The 20,723-nt window shown below is 39.6% G+C and overlaps 2 protein-coding genes across 4 annotated transcripts in view; both read right to left on the minus strand.

Annotated features, from left to right (window-relative positions):
- maml2 (mastermind like transcriptional coactivator 2) overlaps positions 1-10,467 on the minus strand; it is a 33,338-nt gene extending 22,871 nt beyond the window's left edge. The window contains exon 1 of the mRNA XM_082503539.1: positions 8,971-10,467. Coding sequence (XP_082359665.1) covers positions 8,971-9,381 — 411 coding nt within the window. The 5' untranslated portion in view covers positions 9,382-10,467. The remainder of the gene's footprint in view (positions 1-8,970) is intronic.
- A 1,765-nt stretch (positions 10,468-12,232) lies between these two features.
- gab2 (GRB2-associated binding protein 2) overlaps positions 12,233-20,723 on the minus strand; it is a 35,711-nt gene continuing 27,220 nt past the window's right edge. The window contains exons 4-10 of one of the 3 annotated variants that reach the window (XM_082503543.1): positions 18,196-18,368; positions 17,172-17,269; positions 16,715-16,991; positions 16,498-16,588; positions 16,290-16,392; positions 16,035-16,157; positions 12,233-15,958 (exon numbers count right to left, since the gene is read on the minus strand). In XM_082503543.1, coding sequence (XP_082359669.1) covers positions 15,815-15,958; positions 16,035-16,157; positions 16,290-16,392; positions 16,498-16,588; positions 16,715-16,991; positions 17,172-17,269; positions 18,196-18,368 — 1,009 coding nt within the window. In that variant the 3' untranslated portion in view covers positions 12,233-15,814. Of the gene's footprint in view, positions 15,959-16,034; positions 16,158-16,289; positions 16,393-16,497; positions 16,589-16,714; positions 16,992-17,171; positions 17,270-17,841; positions 18,369-20,723 lie in introns of all 3 variants that reach the window. The other 2 variants (XM_082503542.1, XM_082503541.1) reach the window with 2 other exon arrangements.

The raw sequence follows: 20,723 nt of genomic DNA on the forward strand, positions 1-20,723 counted from the left end.
ACGAGTGAGTTTCGTTCTTTTAGTTCAGCTTCAAATGATTCCATCCAATAAACAGACTTCGTTTTAAACCTATCAAGTATTTTAAGGTTAGACTAAAGAGTTTCAGCAAGGTGAAGAAGAACATATTGTGTTAAGCTGATAACATAAATGGACTTCCACACCCAGTTCACTCATAGCAGCTGAGATAATCAGATCTGTTTACAACAGAAGCTAGAACAAGTCCAGGAAACTCTGACATATCAGGTGGCTGATTGTCAGATAAGTGTGAGAACAGTTGTAGATAAGCTCCTGTTTATCCAAACACAGAAGTGTCGACAACAAAAGCATCACACTTGTTAAAGTTTGCTCATAATGTAACTTCCAAAAACAAATGCTAATATTGCTAGGTTAAAGAATACTCTTTTATTTTTAAGCCTTGTTCTTCTGTAAACAAGGTAACAAACTACTGCTTGTGTTTCGCTTTGAATGCAATTCCTCCCCTCAATTCACTTTCAGTGCACTGCACATGAAATACACCTGAACAAGCTTGTTCCCACAGGGTTCCAGTTTCAGCACTGGGTAGCAAAGTATTGGTGGAAAGACACTCAGAGGCATTACCCCCAACCCCCTCTCCCCCCCACTCACACAATCCTACCCTCCCTTCAATTAAGTCAAGCAGGAAAAACTTGACAAACCTCAAAGAGCTCTCTCAGCAGAAGAAATCACATCAGGCATGAACAGATACCTCTACAAGGCCCCTCTGAAGATACAAAAGCACATAAACATGGTCCTTGCCTGCTAAGTGATTGCCCTAAGCTGGATACTTACTCTTATGTCTAGATTCTAGATGATGAAAAGCTATGAAATATTTGTTTTCATGTGGATTTAATAGCTACAACGGAGCACTAATATATTAGTCCTTCTAAAATTCCCCAATGACTTCAACAGCATAGATGAGATTTTTTGTATCCCGAGGTCGGCATAATGCTTGAAATTTAAACAATGTGTTGGTAACAACTGGGAGCATGCTGAAAGCAGAACTCAACAACAAAGGGATACAGTGGGGACTCTCTAATCCAAACCCTTTGGGAATGGAGGTATTTCGACGCAGTGAAATGTTCACTTGCATGAACACAGTCAGTACCGCGGTAATTTATATTCAGAACATGGAACGAGTATCTACACAAATTCACAAGGGTCTATTGCAGAGTCTAATTTGCTGTTGACATATCAACAAGAAAAATTAAAACAACTATCAAAATGAGATCCGAAAATAGGGCAAAGTGCAGTTTATGTGAATGCATTATATTGCAAGTTATATTTTTGAATAAATATAAACATAAAAGCTGCACCAGGGCTGGGGTTAAAAGGGTGGCTCATGGTGGCTCCGTTATATGCAGGGAAAGATATTGGTTTGATTACAGAAGGAAAACAGCAAGTTTGGAGGTTTTGAAAGATGAACAGTGTTTTGCACCACTGCCACTGTTCAACTTCTTTGCTTTACAAACCCCCAAACCCCCAAACCCCCAAAAAAAAAAAAAAAAAAAATTCCTAGAAACCCCCCTTTGGTGCACCAAACTGTGAATGCTGCAAAAAATATCCATTTAATAGTAAGATGAGACTGTGGGGGAAATGTGTCTGTTCTGAAACTTATGGGAAAACGCTGACAATTTCTGCTTAATAGATTATTTAAGCACATATGAAAAAATTACCATGGATTAGTTTTCTCTTAAATAAAATGTTCTAATTGAGTGAGATCCACACGTGACGTCACAGCCATTTCTGTAATGTGAAATTAAGCAATAGTAAACACTTATACTGACTTATTATTCATTACTACTCTAAAGATAAATTAGTAGATTCAACACAACAAAATATATGCCACCAAGGAGCTGATTTTGCAAGGGTGATGCTTATTATATATATATAAAATTTCTACACTGTTTGGATGGTGACTGAAGGTAAAGATGTTACCTTGCAAGCTCTTCTTGACACCAGGGGCCACTTCCAAGGACAGGAAGCACATGTCTATGGAGGAAAGGCTTTTAACCAGCAATGGTTCCATTACAAATAAAGGAAACATTTAAGGTCAGACATTTATGAACCTCGAACAGCAACCTGGCCTACCTGGACTTTGAATGGAGCATGTTCTTCTGAGCATGTACACACTTACATTGAATCAACCATTGAAAAGGATGAGATGGATTTAGTACATGATTTCTGCAGCACTCTTCAAAGACAGGCACTGCCTTCCATAGGCTGCTGAATAAAACATAAGGACGCGTGCGGCAGAGTGGGTTTTGTTTGTGTGTGTATTTGTGTGTCAGTGAGTGTGAGTGGAAGTATGTAGGAGAAGGGGAGTGGGATGAGATAGCGAGAGTGAAGTTCGCTTAAGACACTGCTCCTAGAGATGCCGCATAACCCATGAGCCATAAATTTCTTTGATCTGACACACATCCTGGCTGCCCCGCTAGGTATTTGGAAACTTCTGTCTTTCTTTATCGATAATGTTTTTTTGTTTTTCTTATTATTATTTTTATCTTCTGTGTGCCCTCTGGTAGCATGGAACTGGATAACAAAGTATAAATTAGTCCAGAAAAGAATAAAAGTGTGCTCGTTTAAAGAGTAGAAGGCGCTGCAAATGTTGCCAGGTACAGAGATGTCCCAGATTTACATGCAACTATTTCCAGCACGTTGCTGCTGCATGATACCAAGGTTTGGTGAGCCCTCTCTTGTTTTTAAATCTAATTCTACTTGATTTTTTCCCCTGTTTTAACACATCATCTATTCAATGGGAAGCATAAAGAAATTTGCAGTTACTCATTTATGGTAATAGCCAGGTCATGGTAACAAAAACAAGTTGAATTCTGACCACACTCTGAAAACCTCTTAAAAATTACAAGTTTTTACCTTTCTCTCACACTAAAGGAAGTAGGAAAGGGATCTGATACATATGCCAAACACGAAAGTCTCTTTTTGTTTGTTCCTCATAACTTCCCATCTTTACCATTACAAATATCACCCTTTTCTCTATATCTGCACTGAACAACTTAAAGTGATTTGGTTGAAATGTTCACTGCTCTTCACAATTATCTGATACACTAGCAACTTACACTCAGCTCACTCAGCTTTTACTGCATCTGTTGTCATAAAAACCTGAGTGTCTCATAGGGCCTTTCTGGGAAAAATCCACTGCTGCACAGGAAGTGATGCATGTTTTCTGGCATTAACAAGATTGTTTGAAGCTGGGTAGTCAGCAGCAGCTACCATGGCTCAACACACCAGATAGAGCAAGCAAAAAACCAAAAACAAAATACTACTAGATCTCCTGGAGGCAGTGACAAATCCACTACAAAAACTGCTTAGCACTTAACACAAAATTGGATGTCTTGGACATCCACTTAAAATTTAATTTGACATATCCAGACATCATCATGCTAGAACTAGGGATGTGCTGAATATCTTGACATCATGACACTGTAAGATATTAAAATCTGCATTTTCAATAAATACACTCACAAAATCAAAGGGATTAATAAGTAAAGCTCCTCTGAGAAATGACACTCATCTGTGAACTTTCTTTGTGCCACTTAGAAATCCGGTGTCTACATAGTCTGTTAGAAAAGGAACTTGTTGACGCTTGTATCCCGCTCTCCCTTGAGGACACAGCAATCACGATCACAAAATGTATAAGTTGTTTAGAATGTTTATAAGCTGATGTTATCCTAAAATATTACCGCAGACTTTAATCTCATGCACAATTTAACCAAAAGATGATACAGTAGCTAATAACTACAAATATAACTACAAATGTCCTAGATTAATACCACCACCACCCCAAATGAGAAGCCACAACATTAGCCTTGTTTGACATTAACATACCACATCCCACTTCCTTGAGGACAAGATGTGCCTAAGTACCTCTACTTAGTGCTGAAAATTTATGAACGGTGCTCTGGAGTGTCCAGAACATAGTGTTACATGTCTCAACTTTTATTGCATAAGACAGTAAATCTGACTGTTTGACTGTAAAAAGGCTGTTTTAATGTTTTTCTATGCAAAAATGTGGGGATCTCTTCTGTACAAGAAGAAACAGGACATAAACCTATATATGAATAGGTCATACATTTGAAAAGACATTACTGCCTTGATTAATCGGGAAACATTTGAGCATATCAAACTCAGTAATACAAGTATATATCACTTTCAACTCATTCTTTCTTTGTTAGATTAAGCTTTTACATCAACCCAAAATCTTTGAATTCCAAAACCTTTCCATCCTCCAAGTTTTTTAGCATTTGAACAATAAAAAGGTACGTTACTAATTTGTTAAATAAATAATATAACTACTCAGTAAGCACCCCACTGACTAAACAGCTTTGTCTATCTTTTAAGAGCATGATGACAATTCTAAAGATATGTCTTTCTTGTAGCAACAAAAAAAAAGTAATAATAGAACATTTTTAATATATTTATTATTATTACCCATAAGTAGAATTGAACCACAAGTTGGACGGATGACTAATCCCAAATAGAAAGAGGAGATTAACAGATGGCTTTACTACAGTATATGGAGGCCTATCTTAATGTCTTTTAATCAGAGCACTATGAGATGCTCAACTCATCTAGCAGCTAACGGTCTGCACAATGAGACAAGCGTAATCACATCAGGCTTAAAGTGTAGCCATGCTGTCAATAAACAGCACCCACAGAATTTCCATTCTGCTCTGCAGGGGACTTAAAGTAATTCACCATTCAGACCAACTGGCAGCAAGCTATTTCTAAAAGAAGACTGTAACCTATCCATGACAACATGGAAGTGATCTGTGGGATGAACACGGATCCCTTTCTGCATCCACAGAGTTGGGTAGAGCTATGGGCTTCACAGTGGGTGGCCCCCATGGACCTGGGCTAATTGTTTCACATCACTGCCGAGCCAGGCTGAGATCAGACCACCGGCATCTGATTCAGGCTGTTCAACAGCCAAACAGGGTATGCCAGGAAACACAGCACACACCCCACCCCACATTCACACACATGCACACACTATCCACTCCATCATACATGACCACGAATAAGTGCAAGGTATTCCTTTTCTGTGGGATTTTTTTTTAGCAAGCTGTCAATCTGCTTACTGTCAATCTGCTTACCCAGAAGTTGTAGTCTTGTGACAATATTTAAGCTTTCGAAACTCAATAAATTATAAATTCATAAATTTTAATTCTGACCCATGTAGTAGTGCACTAGTAAATAGGCGAGAAACAATTTCGCTGCAAAACCTTCAATTGGCATTAGTGATATCCTAGATGATGCACTAAGTCAAAAGCGCAGTGTTACACAAGCATTTGCGCAAAAGCTACATTAGTTCAAAGCCTAAGAGACCAAACAAAATTTTGATTAGTATTTTTTCTCCTTTCCTGTCCTATTAATCACTCTGCAATCCTTCAGCCTCTTTCAGGGGGTGATGATCTTCAAGTTAAGAACATCATGAAAAGTGCAAACAACCAGTCTTTCCAACCTCTACCCAGCATTCCAATAATCCCTCATGTTTGCCATTTTCATAGTAAAAAGGGTTTCCCTGAGAGCGGAAATTAGCTTCCTTTCCAAGCTTTAAAAATGTCCAAATGACATGGTTTCTCATACCCTCTTTATCTTGTAAAATAAATGTCATACATTTAAAAGTCCAAACAACTACAACTGCCAATTTTTATTCAGTTTGCCAAGGCAATTGTGCCAAATTAGCACACAAAGCCAAAATAATATTTTGGGAATTTGCCTTTATTACAGGACTCACAGTACACAGTCACGGAAAATTGATAGATAACCAGAAGTCATTGGCTAGAGCTGGCTGTGGTTACATGATTTATGTTTCAAACCACTAACTGACCAGTATGACTAAGGCTACAGTTTTTACAAAAAACCTGTATGGCAGACAAACAAGGTCACAAGTGCTTAAAATAATAGGAAAACAGCTCAGCATATGAGCACTTTGTGTGCATGCTGCTCTATGAGTATACTTCCCAGATCTGTCACTACAAGACTGAGTAATAACAAAATCCTCCCTGTGCACATAGCACTGTTAATCACCAGGCATCCTTCGCCTACTGCATTTTCAAGGCCTGTTTGACTTAAAGTAAACACATGCAGGAAATGTATTCAGTGGCTCTAAACATTTATATGGGGACCTTGTGGTTCAAACAGTTTCATGGCCGGCAAATCTATCAAGAAGGTGCTTAGTGAGCCATTTGTTAAACACATGATAATATAACATGGCATTACATGGCATGCTAGTATGCTTCGAGGCTGTATGGTTGTTTGTTAAGCCTTTCATTTTTGTGCTCACTATCTGTATCGTTGACAGACAATGTAAGATGATTGTTGGATCCTGATCTGATGAAACTGAATGTCTGTTCATTGTAATATGGGGCTAATGTTTTGTAAGCTCTACTGTGTGACCTATTTCTGTGCTGAATACATTTTCTGATACAGGTATGAAGGGAACAATTGGAAAACTGGCCATGAAAAGAAACAATCTAAAATATGAATATCCAAAAGCTTTCAATGAGTTCATCCACGCATTAAGGAAAACGATTTTCCGAGTCGATAAGTATGCTCTCGTCTCTTCCTTCAAATTTCTCCAATTTCATCTAAAAGAATATCCTTTGTTAATCTGGTCTCAATGAGCACTGTTGTTAAGTGCTGCTGCTCACTCTGCACTCCCAAGCAGTCATAATCCATTGTGTTGTTTGCCCCTAACTCAGTATACATTTCCACTGCAAATTCCAATGTGAACACTCAATAACACGCACAGATGTGGTCATTTGAGATGTCTTACTTTTTAATTCTGAAGAATGAATTATGGTGAACTCTGCAGAACCCCCATACATATTTGAAGCAGCTTTCAGTTATTATAGCCAAAGATGATAATAAATTTAAAAAAATAAATAAATTGGTGGCAAGAGTTATAAGGATATATATAGACTGTATACATGCAACATACTGGCATTAAACAGGATTTCTGCAAGAGCGGCTGTTGTGCTTCACCCGATCATTATACGTTGCGAAAACATTAACCTCAGGGTTGATATAAACATGTACGCCAGGACTTCATTTCCTCCTCACTATCTTGCTGCACTCATCAGTTTTAAATAGAACATGTTACTCCAGAGTCAAGATCAGTAAAAATGAAACGGTACATGATAATGATGTACCCTGACCTCTTTTAGACAGCCAGTATAATCCATGAAGTTGTGTCTTGTCTCTCATCGTGTTCCACTGCCATGGCTCTACCGATCAGCATGAAAATGTAAAAGCTGAGAGGTAAACTGCATTTTAAACTAACTCTATAAACCACAGAGAATCTGCTTTTCTTGTACGTGAAACATTAATGCATTTTATATTTTTGTTGGTAAAAAATAAAATATATGTATGAAATATTGTTTATTTCACCACATCTAGAAAAAGAATGTCTGCAAGCTTTCAACCTTTGACATTATTGCTTGGGAAGTAATAGGCTAGACGCTAAACTCCCCCATGCCCAGTGAAAGAAAACAACTAAATAAATCTCACATCTCAGTGACTGCTCCCTTAACAGATGCCATACAGGAAGTCAGTCCTATCAGCACTACCAGGCACACAGAAAGCACAGTTAAGTTTTCCTATCCTGCCTACCTATGTCCTATGTGAAGCTTTGCTGTTAGGGGAGAAAACACTGTCCTGTACTCTCAGTGGCACACAAGGTCATGCAACTACTCAGTTCTCAATCTCAACAGAATAACTCAGAAACAAAAACAATTTTAAAAAATGACATAACAGTGCATATTAAATGGGTTAAACAAACCACAAAATGCATCCGCATCCCTCTGTTTGGATCAGCTGCATGGTTGTTATGTTGTCAAGGTTTGCAGTAAATGCAAAACATCCCCATGGCCCAATGACCCCAAAACCATTTCCTCAAAATGGATTGCTTTGCAAACAAGCGTAACGCTTCTGTATCATGCCATCTACCTTAAGGGCCCCCTTAATCAGGAACTTAGAGTTTTAGAACATTTCCTGACTGTTTTTGACATGCATTTGGCTGCCATCTAAGTTTGGAAAAAGCTTGGACTTTTTGTTCATGGATAGTGACAGCAGCGTTATCAATGTAGAAACATTTATTGATCCATTATCGCCAAGGAAAGCTCCCAGCTGATTTTTCACATAGCATAAAAAAAAATAAATCTCAGTCTCAATGTTGTGGTCCTTGAGAATGGCCATAACTTTAGGCGTTTCACCCCCATTACAACATACTGGTACCCTCATCATTGTTATCAATTTTGTCATCGCTGCCACAAGCTTGATTGTAATAGTCCTAATTATTTATGTTAAAAAACAAACAACACAACAATATCGGCAGTCTAAGGAGCCTGGAAAGAAAAGCGTCTGGACTTCTTTAGGTTTTCTTAAAGAGGTGTTTCTGGATGCTGAGGATGCCAATGTTCACATTTTGGACAGAGAAGACAGACGGTTTGAAAGAGGAGTGAAAGAAGCCACTGTGAACGGCCATCTTTGAATGCAGGCGCTGGCTTACCACACCAACCGTCTGCCATCTATAATCCAGTTTTGAGATCCCTTCCCAGACGCCTTAATGCCCACTCACATCCTGGGCCATTTGACCTCAGTAAATCACATGATAGGGTGGGGCTAGGTTTCACATTGGGTTCACCGGAAACATTGGCTGATTGTGGCCCACACCCGTTTTCACACCTTGGCTTGTGTGATTAGGTAGAAGATCAATAGGCGCTCCATGACCCTCTTGGGGACACTCCCGTAGGGCTTAAAATCTGGGACAATCCACCAGTTGCTCTTAGAACTGATGAAGCTTCTCGGATGAGAGGTGAATCATCTTCAAAGAAACTTAAAGAAGTCCAGATGCTATTCTTTCCAAGCTCCATAGACTACGATGACCTGGATAACTGAGAACCTTGACAGACAACATTAACAGCAACTCACCGCTATGCGTGTGGGGATCTTCTGCTCGCCATCTGACCCCTTTTGCTCTCCGTTAGCCCTGCTGTAGTCTGGGGGTTGCTGGTTCGATCCCCGGCTACCTTTTGCTTTACGGTTCCCAGGACCTTGGTGGACTATGCTAAGCAGCTGAAGCGTACTCTCGTGCTCCCGGTCTGTGCTCTCGGCCTGACCTCGCTGATAGCGGTCCGCGCAGGTAGAATGGTGCCTCCTGCACGTCTCTAACCGGGCGCGTAAACGCTCAACTATGGCGTTGTGCAGCTGTGGCACTGTGGAGCCCCTTGAGCTGGCCACCACCGGCCCGTTGCTGACCCCACCGGGCATAGCTCCTAAACCAACACCCAACATGGGTACGTATGTCCCTGCAGCAGACTGAGCGGGGGTCGCTTCTCCCATGCCCGCAGGTCCCTGATAAGTTTATAGACTGAGGTCCACTGTGCTTACAGTGGACCACAGAACGGGCATGGAAGAAAACAAGAAAACGTACTGAAGACTTCCAATGATCCCATGTGAAAAAGAAAAATACTTGGCTGTAGTCTCTGGAGAGGAGTCACTATGGCCTATGATATGTGTTGAAATGTGAGCCAATTATCTTGTCAAACTGGGACTATGATATTATATGATATAAAAGATTAAAGATTAAGATACGCTCCATGTAAAATCATGCTATGCTCCACGTGGATTAAAAACATGCATTAAAAGTCTCAAAGTTACAGAATTGTAGTAGTTTTTCCTCGGGGGATAGGCTCTGTCAGCTTATAATTAAACGTGAAATGATTTACAAACATGAAAGGCTCCGCAGCTGGAATGAATCCGCTCTTGCTTAACGACTGGAGCTCTGCTCACAGATAAATAGGTTATATTCAATATGAATCCCTTAGATAATTCAAACCCACGGCACGCACAACTTCGGTTTCACTGGTGGTACATTCCGAGTAGCTACATTTTCAGCCTACTTTATCTAAATATTGTACCACTCTCGTTAACGCCAAGTCCAAGAGTACACTATCGACTATAAATTGAGTGAGAGCGACCGGCTGCAAAAATAGAAGAACCAACAAACACACGAAATCCACTAAACTTCAAGACTCACGGCATTTTTTTGTTTGTTTCGAAATGAGTCCTTTTCTTTGTTGCTTTCCTTTCAATCCGGATAGGAATCTGGTTGCAAACAAGTAAAAAAAAAACCAAAAAACCCAGACCCCTTAAACGCAGGCAGTCGTCGCAGAAGCCGACTGAAATCCGTCTCAAATAGTCCATTGACAATCGTTTGTCCGTGTGGTACACGAAGGCAATAGCGGAGCTACTTACACAGACCCTTATTGTACGAACATTCTGCTTTTGACATGAACTCGTATGGTTAAAAAAAGGGGGGTCCAGTGGCACACTCTAGTGGAGAAAAGCCTGAACTTGTCTTGCAAGGCGTGAACGGTGACACGGAGGGAATCTTATAATGTATTTTAAAAATTTGAACACTGTTGTCTAACCGAAGGAGCAGTGAAGGGTCAACCTGGCACCGCTGTTCTGTCTGCCACCTGGTCAAGCTAATCAACTAACACATGTTATCGAACATTTACTCATCCTGTATTTAAAGACACAAATGAAAAACATATTTAGATAATTAACTAAAGCATGAAAAGAATAGTTAAATCCAGAAGTATTCTTTGATCTTTTTTTGAGTTAACACGCAGAGTAACTAACCAAGCGAGCCTACAGAACCGCTCAAATGAGCTGATTGGCTGCTGACATGTTCCTATACTGTTGTCTTATGTGTCTAGCCCGCTATGCCTCAAATCTTTGGTAACTTTCAGCTTTCTGTAAATCTTAAAAGTTGGGTAAATGTACTCAGTAGCTTTCAAATATAACAATCACAAAAGTGCATTCGACTATATTTGTTTTGATTTTACACCTTCTCAAAGCAATTTATTGCCCTTTCATTCATTAACCGGCTGTTGTTTGAAGTTAATCGTATCTGGTTCAGGGGAACGAGATATAGGAGATTAAGATACAGCCACAGAATCACGCAGAAACTCGCTCACACAGGATGCATGTTTCTGTAAAGCAGAAGGAAGCTGCTTGAGCACCCAGAGGAAAACCACACAAATATGGGGAGATCGTGCGAAGTCCACACAGAGTTCAAGAAGAAATCAATTCCGTTTAACACTGAAGCCTTTTCCAAGTGTAATTAGTATAATAAATTAACTATTTGTCTTTGGGGCTGCTTTGATAGCGGCAGACTGTAAGACTAGCGGCCACCAACTTGTTAACCCATACGCATATGATTAAAACCTAAAACGCTCTCACGAATCTGCCAACCCACACTCTCCCCTCCCTTATAGGCCCTTCTTTATGATGGATATTTCATTACCTATATGTATAGATGCCTCCCTCAGTCATTCAGTTAACTAATCTTCATCAGGGTCTTGGCTGACTAAGAAATGTTTTGCTTATTAATCATTTTTATTCTCTTTATGGGAAATGGCATGGCCACCCAGTGGTCATTACTGGAAAATGATCCTGAAGCATAATAACAGTCATTATTTAAGAAGTAGCAGGCTTATTAAAGACGAGGAATCCTGTAGAAACCCTTTAAAAAAATATCTGTATTTCAGTACGATAATCTGCATTTTCCAATTTGGTTCTAAATGCATCTTTGGGCATAACCCAAAGGAGCTTGTCATCTAATGTTTTATTAGTACTTGACTGCAGCTGCTTTCTTTAACAACAGAGGGCAGCATACATTTAACGTCTGTATATTCTGTTTTGGAAGATGTTCTAAGGTATTTTATTTTGGTATTACTAGCAATTCAAGATGCTAGTGAGTTCTGCTGTGATCTATGGTTTGGAGATAGTGGCACACACAAAAGGAGGTAAAGCTGGAGGTGTGAGAGTTGAAGATGCTAATTTCATTGGGAGTGACCAAGCTGGACTGGACTTTTACAGTGAAAGGATAGTGGACATATTGGACAAAGGACATTGAAGATGGAGCTGCCAGGGGGGAGGAAACAAGGAAGAGGACAGAGGTGGTTCAGGGAAGCAGTGAAAGTGGAAATGCAGGCGGTTGGTGTGATAGCAGAGATAAGCTGAGATGGAGACAGATGATCTGCTGTGGTGACCTCCTAAAGGGAGCAGCCACAGTTTACTGTGTGTGGACAGTAAGATCTCCACCACTGTGTTCAGTTTACAACTAAAGGAGAAAGTGTGGTTGAAAGATGAGGTTTACATTTAAAGAACTTTAACACCAAACTTTCACTTCTTGCTTTATTCTACGTCCACATTGTAAGCCTACCATTATACAGGAATAACAAAGTATTGTATTTTTGTGTATTCCAATTTAACTGTACCACAATACCACTGTCATTGTTTTTCTCATATTGCTTCAAAATCAAGACAGTTTGTATACATCAGTGTTAGTAGAGAGAAGATTCCTTGTTTGATGGTTGTTGTTGTTTTCTTTCTTTCCTTCTTTCTTTTTTTACTATTATCAACTAAAAAAAAACCACACACACACATACAATAAATTAATAAATTAACACAAGCAATCTGCCTTACAGTAGTAGTAATAATAGTGGTTAAAAAAATCTTTACAAGTACAGTACGTCAACTCAGTGACAGCCTGTCAGTAGATCTGAACAGTGTTTTCAACCCAGTCAGGCTGTCATTTAACATACTACAGCTTACAATCTACCACAACACATACACAACTCTTCTGCTTACACATGATCTCTCTAGATAATAAATTACACATCCATTTCATTAAAAAAAAAACCAAACAAACAGACAGGGAGACAGGCTTTTCTTCACTCTTTCCTTTCCTCTCTTGCTCTTTGTGAATCACAATTCACCTGGGATTTGCCAGTCCAACTTACACTGGCAGCCTTTGCCTTTTTATGATTAGATCATACAAAAATGAAATTTGGTAATTTAAAAAAAGAATAATACACTAAACAAACGTAGTTTACTTTAGCCTGTTCCTGTCATAATGCATAACACTTGCTTACATGTATCAGTAAAAAATAATGATTAAAAAGAATATAAAAAAGCTGTAAAAATGGTAGAAAAACATTAAGAAGTAAATCTTAATGAAATAATCCATACCATCTAGCACTCCATGGCCACGCTATTCTTATTAAGGTCAAAAATGGATTCTGTGGTTCCAGCCCACAATGAAATACTGAACTTGAGTTGAACTAGAAACTGATCATTCAGTTGTCCTTACTATAATATGATTCTTCCTGTTTATTCTAAGAATATTGTGAAAATTTCTTCAAGGCAAAATGTACGGTCTAAACCGAAATGAAAATATAAGGCAAATTGATCAACAAAAGAAATTTAGTAAACAATATTTCACGACTGTTTTATAGTGACTACGATCACTGGCAAATATCCACTGTGGTAGATTTCCTTTGCATTTAAAGCACTATGTTACATTATTGTAGTGCTCTTTATGCCTTGTACAAGTGTATCAAATTTCTAACAGTCAAAAAGATGCACTGCAATATGTATATCTATTAATAATTTACATACAGGAACAAAAGTACTCCTCAGGGACAAAGCTGTAGTGTGTGGCATTTCAAAGCCCAAAGAGAGAAATCAGTGAATGGAGAGTTCTGGAAAACAGAAATATGCTACTCTTTATCTACTAGACTTTTGTTAATGGTCTCTAGAGAGACAGAGTACGTGCAAACTACACCTCTTGTCTTATTTCTATTTTTTAATCAGCACAACACAATAATTTTGGGTTGTTTTTTTTTTTTTCAGTGCACGTTTACATTGCAAATCCATTTGAATCTTAACTCAAGTGAAATGACCACTGAAATCAAACGTAACGAGGTTTTGTCATCTTGCCTTTCCCATCTTCTTCATGTCGTAGATTTGGATGTAACCAACTTTGTTCCTGCATTGAAATAATTGGCCTGCCATCATGCCTGACAGCTTTTAAATATAGTTTGGGCTCATATTTAATAGAAACCCAGGCAACAGTCATGTATGGTTATCATTAGGGGTTCTGACACAAGCCTTTGCATATTTGTATGGCTATATTTTTTTCCTCTCCTCTTACCAGACATGCACTGCTAAGCTGAAATGATTGCCCGCAGTGAAAATAATCTCTTCACTGCTTCTGCAAGACTCAGCACAAATGATAGATTAAAGTGAAAAGAGAAAGTCAGCCTGCATGCCAAAATTGAAGTGCATCTTGGCATTCCTGAGACCAGCAAGCATACTCTTACAGTATATTAATATGGTTATTGACCAGTTAGCCTCTGTTGCTCTTAAATGGCAAAGACAAAATAAACTGCCAACTAGATGCAAACAAAATTAACTTCTGCAGAGGGTTGAATGGAACAGTGATCAAACAGTGCATTTATAAATAACAGTTTGACAGTAAGGATGATATTATTAATTATCTATTCACTGTTCTAACAGTCTGTGTGAGGAGCTTTGGCAGGGAACTTCACCTGTATGGCCTGATATTCTGCATGCTTGCAGTACACTCTAGTAATAATCATCACAAAGAACAGGCATAAATTAGTTATGGCTTTAGGCCCAAATATTTTAGTTTTAAGCAAGCTCATCCAGTATCCATGGTAATGGTGGCAGAAACTTGACACTGGAGATGGCTGACCTAAAGTGCCCCTATTATGCTTTAAGTTTTTCCTCAACTCTCTAATCTGTTACGCAGCCTTTTGTTCATGTAAGAGGTCTGGAAACTTTCAAAGGCCAAACTTTCACGTGTGGCCAAATGAAAGCAAAATCTCTGCTGCTGTAATGTCTCAAATACATTCTTTACACTCCAGGCTTTTTTCTGTATTGCTACTTAGTTATGTCACTGTGACACAATGTCATGAAGTTTATGCAGTCGGTTGGTTTGACATGCTCACTAACAAAGAATGAGGAGCAGCCTTAATTCAATTTAGATGTAGTCAGTTGCTTTATTTTCAATTAAAGTCACTTCTACGAACTCTATAATTCCTTTGCTGTGAGGAACACACACCTAATGCTCTGCTGTCGAGTCTTCGGGCACTCCCTGGATCTGAGGAAGTGACCAAGTAAAGTACTTTTAGTTTTCCATAGCAATGTCCCCACAACAATAGGAATATCCTTAAATCTTTAGTGTTAGCATTATGCTAATGTGGCTAACTTCACCATCTGTTAGCTTCCCTCCTATAAAAGGAGCAGCTGCAGCAGAATTATGTGAATGTGTGGTGTCTTTCTAACATGTCTAATGCTTTATGCTTGCAATCTGCAGCCCTTTGAATAAAATGCTACAACTGGGTTAAAGGCTAGCCAAAAACACCAAACACCCAAAACCAAAAAAACCCAGCCCAATATCCAGACATGGTATTCAGAGGTGGACAGTGGGTGCTGGAGAGCGTTACAGTATGTTTTGGGTGTGTATATATATATATATGAGTGGCAGTTTCCTAGGATTTCTGCATAAATAAATGATTTAATATAAAATAACATTTTTTAAATTTATTGTTAATTCAATTATTTCATGCAAAGATATGTAGCAAACCAGTGGGCAAAATAATTAAACTCTTTAAGGTTCTCAATTCAGCAGGAAAACCTGGTAACACTATCTTGGAGGACTACGATTATACATCTGTGATCAAGGATGTCTCCCTTTTGCAACGCTATTGTCAACTTTTTGGGGAAATGCTGTAATGGAACCTGTTAGAGGGTGAAAAGAAGTGTCACCGCAATGAGAATAAGAAAACCGCTCGTTGTACTAGAGTTTAATCTATTTTAATTGACTCCCTGAATAAAATGATAAACCTGCATAATAGGGACACTTTAAGGCTTGTTTTTGATGTATAGGTCAGTGTCAGGACTTGACCCCCTTGGCAGGTTCAGTAGACTGTCGCACATCAGTCCATTCCTGCATTGTGTTTTGCAGAGCTTGAGTCTTTTCCTTGTCGACTTGGACATAATCCACCTTCTCGTCCGATGTCACAGAGGACGTAGAGGGCTGTGGAACAATAAATAAAGTTTAATTGCATATGAAATGAGAAAAGTTAATTTAGTCTATAAAATCCTCTGCTTACTTTTCTGTGTGGGTTGGGTGTCCCAGGCTGGAATTCCAGTGCTAGGTAGTCCACGTTGCCACACTTCCTAGGGGCTGGGCTGCTGGTGCCACTCACGGCTGGGGAGGTAGACGCTGGGTTCTGCTAATGTAATAGGAGGGAGGTTTCACTCACACAGTATGCAGTGAGTTAGCAGTGCATACAAATAAGTGGATCGTTAAAACAAAGAACACAATGTACTCTCCCCAGTCTCCCCGTCCAGCTCCCTGGACCTACCATAGCCACATAATTCTCTTCACTGTCTGCAGAGTCGGTGCTGGTGATGCTTTGTGTAGAGATGGGTCTACAGTGCTGGGAGGATGTGCAGTTCATAGCAGGCCTAAAGAAACATAAGGGGGGGAAAAAATCTGTAACATCTGTACTGCCTGCTATGTAATGATTCTTGACTGTGTGTGTGTGTGGAATGCACTGATATAAGACTCACATGGGTCGTGTCCAGGACATAGTGACTGGACTCTTAAATGGCAGCTCATCAATGATCCCGTTGTTCTTCAAATCAAGAGGTGTTGGCTTTGCTGCAGAAAAACAAGAACAGATGTTATTAACAAATATCATGGTCTTCAACAATTTACACCAGAGTTTAGAGCTGATTTGAAGCATGCTCTTAGTGAGAAGTGAGAAGCTAAGTGTCAAAATCTCACATTTTCTGTCAGGTTTGAGGTCGCGATAGATAGGCGGTGGTGTAACATCACTGAGACGACTGGGCCTGTGGCACAAGGAGGCACTGCTCGCCTTACGGGCAGGTAAAGTTGCAGAGAATCCTGGGAAATCAAAGTGATGTGGCCCTGGGCTCATAGGAATGTAGATATTCTTAGGACTGTCAGCCTGGCAAGCGCTGAGTGGTGAGGAGCCAGGATTCATGGGCACGTAGTTGTCATCTGAATTGCCGCTGTCTGAGCGAGTAAGTGGTGTCTGTCTCTGCCATCAAAAGAGACATGGGGCAAATGACTCTCACAATCTCCCTGGACTTGCAGGAAAACTGTAGCACTCAGTTGGAATAAATATAGAAGTATTTCCTTTTCTATCTCTGCAGTTTATGATTGACTGCTGACAGGATCTATCTGAGGAGACAGTGCAGTTCAAGGGAGAGTTACTCACCAGGTAAGAGCTGAATCCATCATTGACTGACTCCATAGACTGGCCTGAGTGGTTGAAATGGATGAAACGATGTTGATTGTTAGTTTCAAAGGAGGATCCTGTGGAGAAGGGTGAAGGAAATGATCAATATTTACCACTGTCAGAAATTTTGAAAGGGAAAATGCTGCCCAAGTGTAAAAGTAACATTCCATGCCTACATGACTTAAATACTGTATGACAATCCCTGCTATAGAGATCAATTTATATGTAGGAAGGACCTTTTTAACATTTAAAAAAAGTGGTCCCACATTAGCTCTTGTTTCTACCTATATGATGGCTAAGGATGGACTTTGCAAAGTAATAACCACAGCAAGCTAAGAAACCATGCATTGTGTTTACAGAAGCTTTTTTCACATGGCAGAAAAAAGCCTGGAATGAAAAATTCTGGAGCAGGCTGTATGGCTTGAATTTCATTAGCATCTCAACAGGACAGAGTTTGCCAGACTGGGACGCTTGTTTCTGCTTAGTTGCTAACTTTAAATCACCAAAGTGAAAAGCAGAAGAATATAGAAAGAGTCAGTGAAAGAGAAGCAGGTGAGTGATGCAAAAAGTGTTTGCTATTTGTCAAAAACAGAGAAGAAGTGAAAACGTATTAGCAAAGCAGTCATAGCAATAATTATTTCCTGCGTACCTCTGTGCAGTCTGATGTTCTCGACAGCAGGGAGAGTATTTCTGCGTGGGATGACTGACACTGCAGACATTACCTCTTCATTCTGGCTCCCTACTGACTGAGGACTCCCCCACTGACCCTCAGACCCTTGACTGGGTTTAGGGGGTCTGGGAGGAGGATTATATGAGGATTCAGAGCTAGAGGGTGTCAAGGCGTTGTGATTTTTATCAAATGTCCTGGGGATCTGATAGAAGGAGCCAGGTGGTGTAGGCAGATCATAGTTATCAGGCAAGCGTTCATTGCTGTGCATTGTGGCAAGGGCATTGCAAGGCGTTTTGAAAGTGTAGACCTCCTCATTCTCAAGCTCAGGATCACCTAGACCACTGTGAGCTGGCGCCTCCGAGCTGTAACCCCTTGGAAGAACGTAGCAGGCCTCCTGGGTCGAGTCATCGTGCACTGGCAACTGGTGTTTTCCTGGCTTGGGGAGGCTGTAAAAGCCATGCAGCTGCGCACTCTTGCTTCGTGTGGACTGGGAGAAACTGGCACTTCTGCAGCACAGAGAGGATACACACAAACACACAAACTTTTATTCTGGAAACCTTCTTGCTGCTTTTCTTTTATCTACCTTTATTTTTCTCATGCTGTGAATTAAGTACTGCGCCAGCCTATCTAAACAAAAATGAACCATCATCTCTTCTATTACAGTGTTTACTGTCACTTTAGCGTAATCACCAAAATAGCCACTAGATGGTACCATGGCACTACAGAGGGAACTTTACCTTGATAAGCATTAAGCACACAATTAAAGAACAATATACTTGATATCCAGTTAATGATACCTATGGAGCTAAAATACCTTATTTAGTGATTTAGTTATTTTTTAGATGGCTCAATGAACAATACAAGTATTGTATCCAATGCCACAGGCAACGTTTTTGCCTCTAATGCCTGGGGGACTGGCTTTTTTGAATTCGGTATTTTTAATCATTCTTTGAAAAGCTTCTTTATTTTTATGTTTTCAGCATTGACAAAAGAGGGTTTCCCTGTCAAGGGAGGGGGAGGGGGAACTCTATGACTTTCCCAGAGTTTCTCAGTCTCGGTCAGGCACCCTAGGGACATGCCTCATTTAGTCTGGCTCCTTTGAAGGGCTTGACCTTGAGAGAAAACCAAAGCAACGCTGCTCCTTAGAAATTTTGGTCTAGTTAGTGGAGCAATGCAACTGAAAGTTATCCTCAGTTAGTTGTTTCTCTATGTAAGCTGAGGAGGCTGTGTGCAAATATGCAATTTAAATTGCAGGCTTCTAATGGTTACATGAACTCTTTATTGTAATAAGAGATAATGCATTAATGCCACACCATTAATATTGACATAACATTTTGCTCTCTCTAATCTAATTTCTTTTTCATGTCAAATAACACACTTTGTTCCATCAATTCTTCTTCTTCTGTCTCCTGTGGATTTTCATCATCAATCAATAATTTTGCTCATTGCTCTGTATTCCATCATTGTGGCTGATTTGTGGGCTTTTTACGCAGATTAATTCTAGTCAGACCCACGGAGTTTCATTCTGACATGAATCATACCCTGCCACCAGATGCCTGTCTTAATTAGCACAATTGTGAAACAGAAGCTAGCAACATAAATATCTGCATAAAGCTGATGAGATGGATTGTGAGGTTTGATTTCCTGGGTTTTGCAGAGGTCCAATGCAGCAGATTTATGTGCAAATCGTGTGGCTGAGAGGGCAGTTCTTCCCTGGGTGAGTTTAAACCTATAGGAGTGATGAATTGCTGCCTCAACCTCATTGATCATCTACTGTGCCGGCTATCTGCCGAATGGCATCATTATTAAAGCTGACTTTTGATTCTTAAAAAACAGGCACGAAGGCGGTAGAAAGCAAGGTGCATGCTGATGCAAAACACAGGAGCGCATTTAATATAAATGCCTGGTCCCTTTTATTCTCCTGCTCAGCATATAGCTGACACAAGCATTTATGTACCTACTTCTAGTTACCCCACATGTATTCACACCTCTGCATTTGTTCACATTTTGCTTTACAACTACAAAGCTAGGGCATTATCACATGTTACAAAGTCATATAAAGTCTAGCACGCTGTGGTATTTTTTAGATACACATGTACTGAATTTAATTTAAGGCAAGCAACATGTTTCAAAAAAGGTTGAAATAGAGCAACAAGAGACTGTAAATGCATAACGTGGAAAAAAATACTCCTAGTGGAACAACTACTTTGTTTAATTAATAACAGGACATCCTAGAGTGGCTGAGACTTACGCAAGTGCAGATGGTGAGGGTCTGCTCCTATAAGAAAGGCCTTATGGGCAAATCGCTCAGCATTTTAAAAATAATGGTTCTTAATTTAATGTTGTCAAAAATGTGGAGATCAGGATCTATGATGCATATTATTAAAAAGGATTCAGAGAATTATGACAAATGTCTATTAGACACACATTAATCTGTAATGGAAATCCCTGAATAGCACTTTGCAAGAGGATTTTAAGTGAATGCATTTTATCACTACATTTGCAAGTATATGTTAAACCATGAAAAGAAAAAATAAATCGATACGACAATACAACCAACAGCAGGCTCTGGTTGCAAAAAATGGCCTGCCTGCAGTCCAGACCTGCAAACCCACTGAAACATTTGGCACATCATGAAATGAAAAAAATGCAACAAAGAAAGCTGAAATCTGTTGAGCAGCTGAATCCTCTATCAGCCTAGAGTCTGAACATTTTCTGCTTTCAAAAACTGCAGCAATTGTTCTCTTCAGTGTTTACAGACAGTTAAAAGAAAAGATGATGCAGTACTCTGGCAAATATATCCATGTACCAATTTTTTTTAGATGTGGTGCATGCAATGAAATTAAAATTCGGCAAAGATC

The sequence above is a fragment of the Aulonocara stuartgranti genome, assembly GCF_965226115.1.
Source record: "Aulonocara stuartgranti genome assembly, chromosome: 14".
Lineage (NCBI taxonomy): Eukaryota > Metazoa > Chordata > Actinopteri > Cichliformes > Cichlidae > Aulonocara > Aulonocara stuartgranti.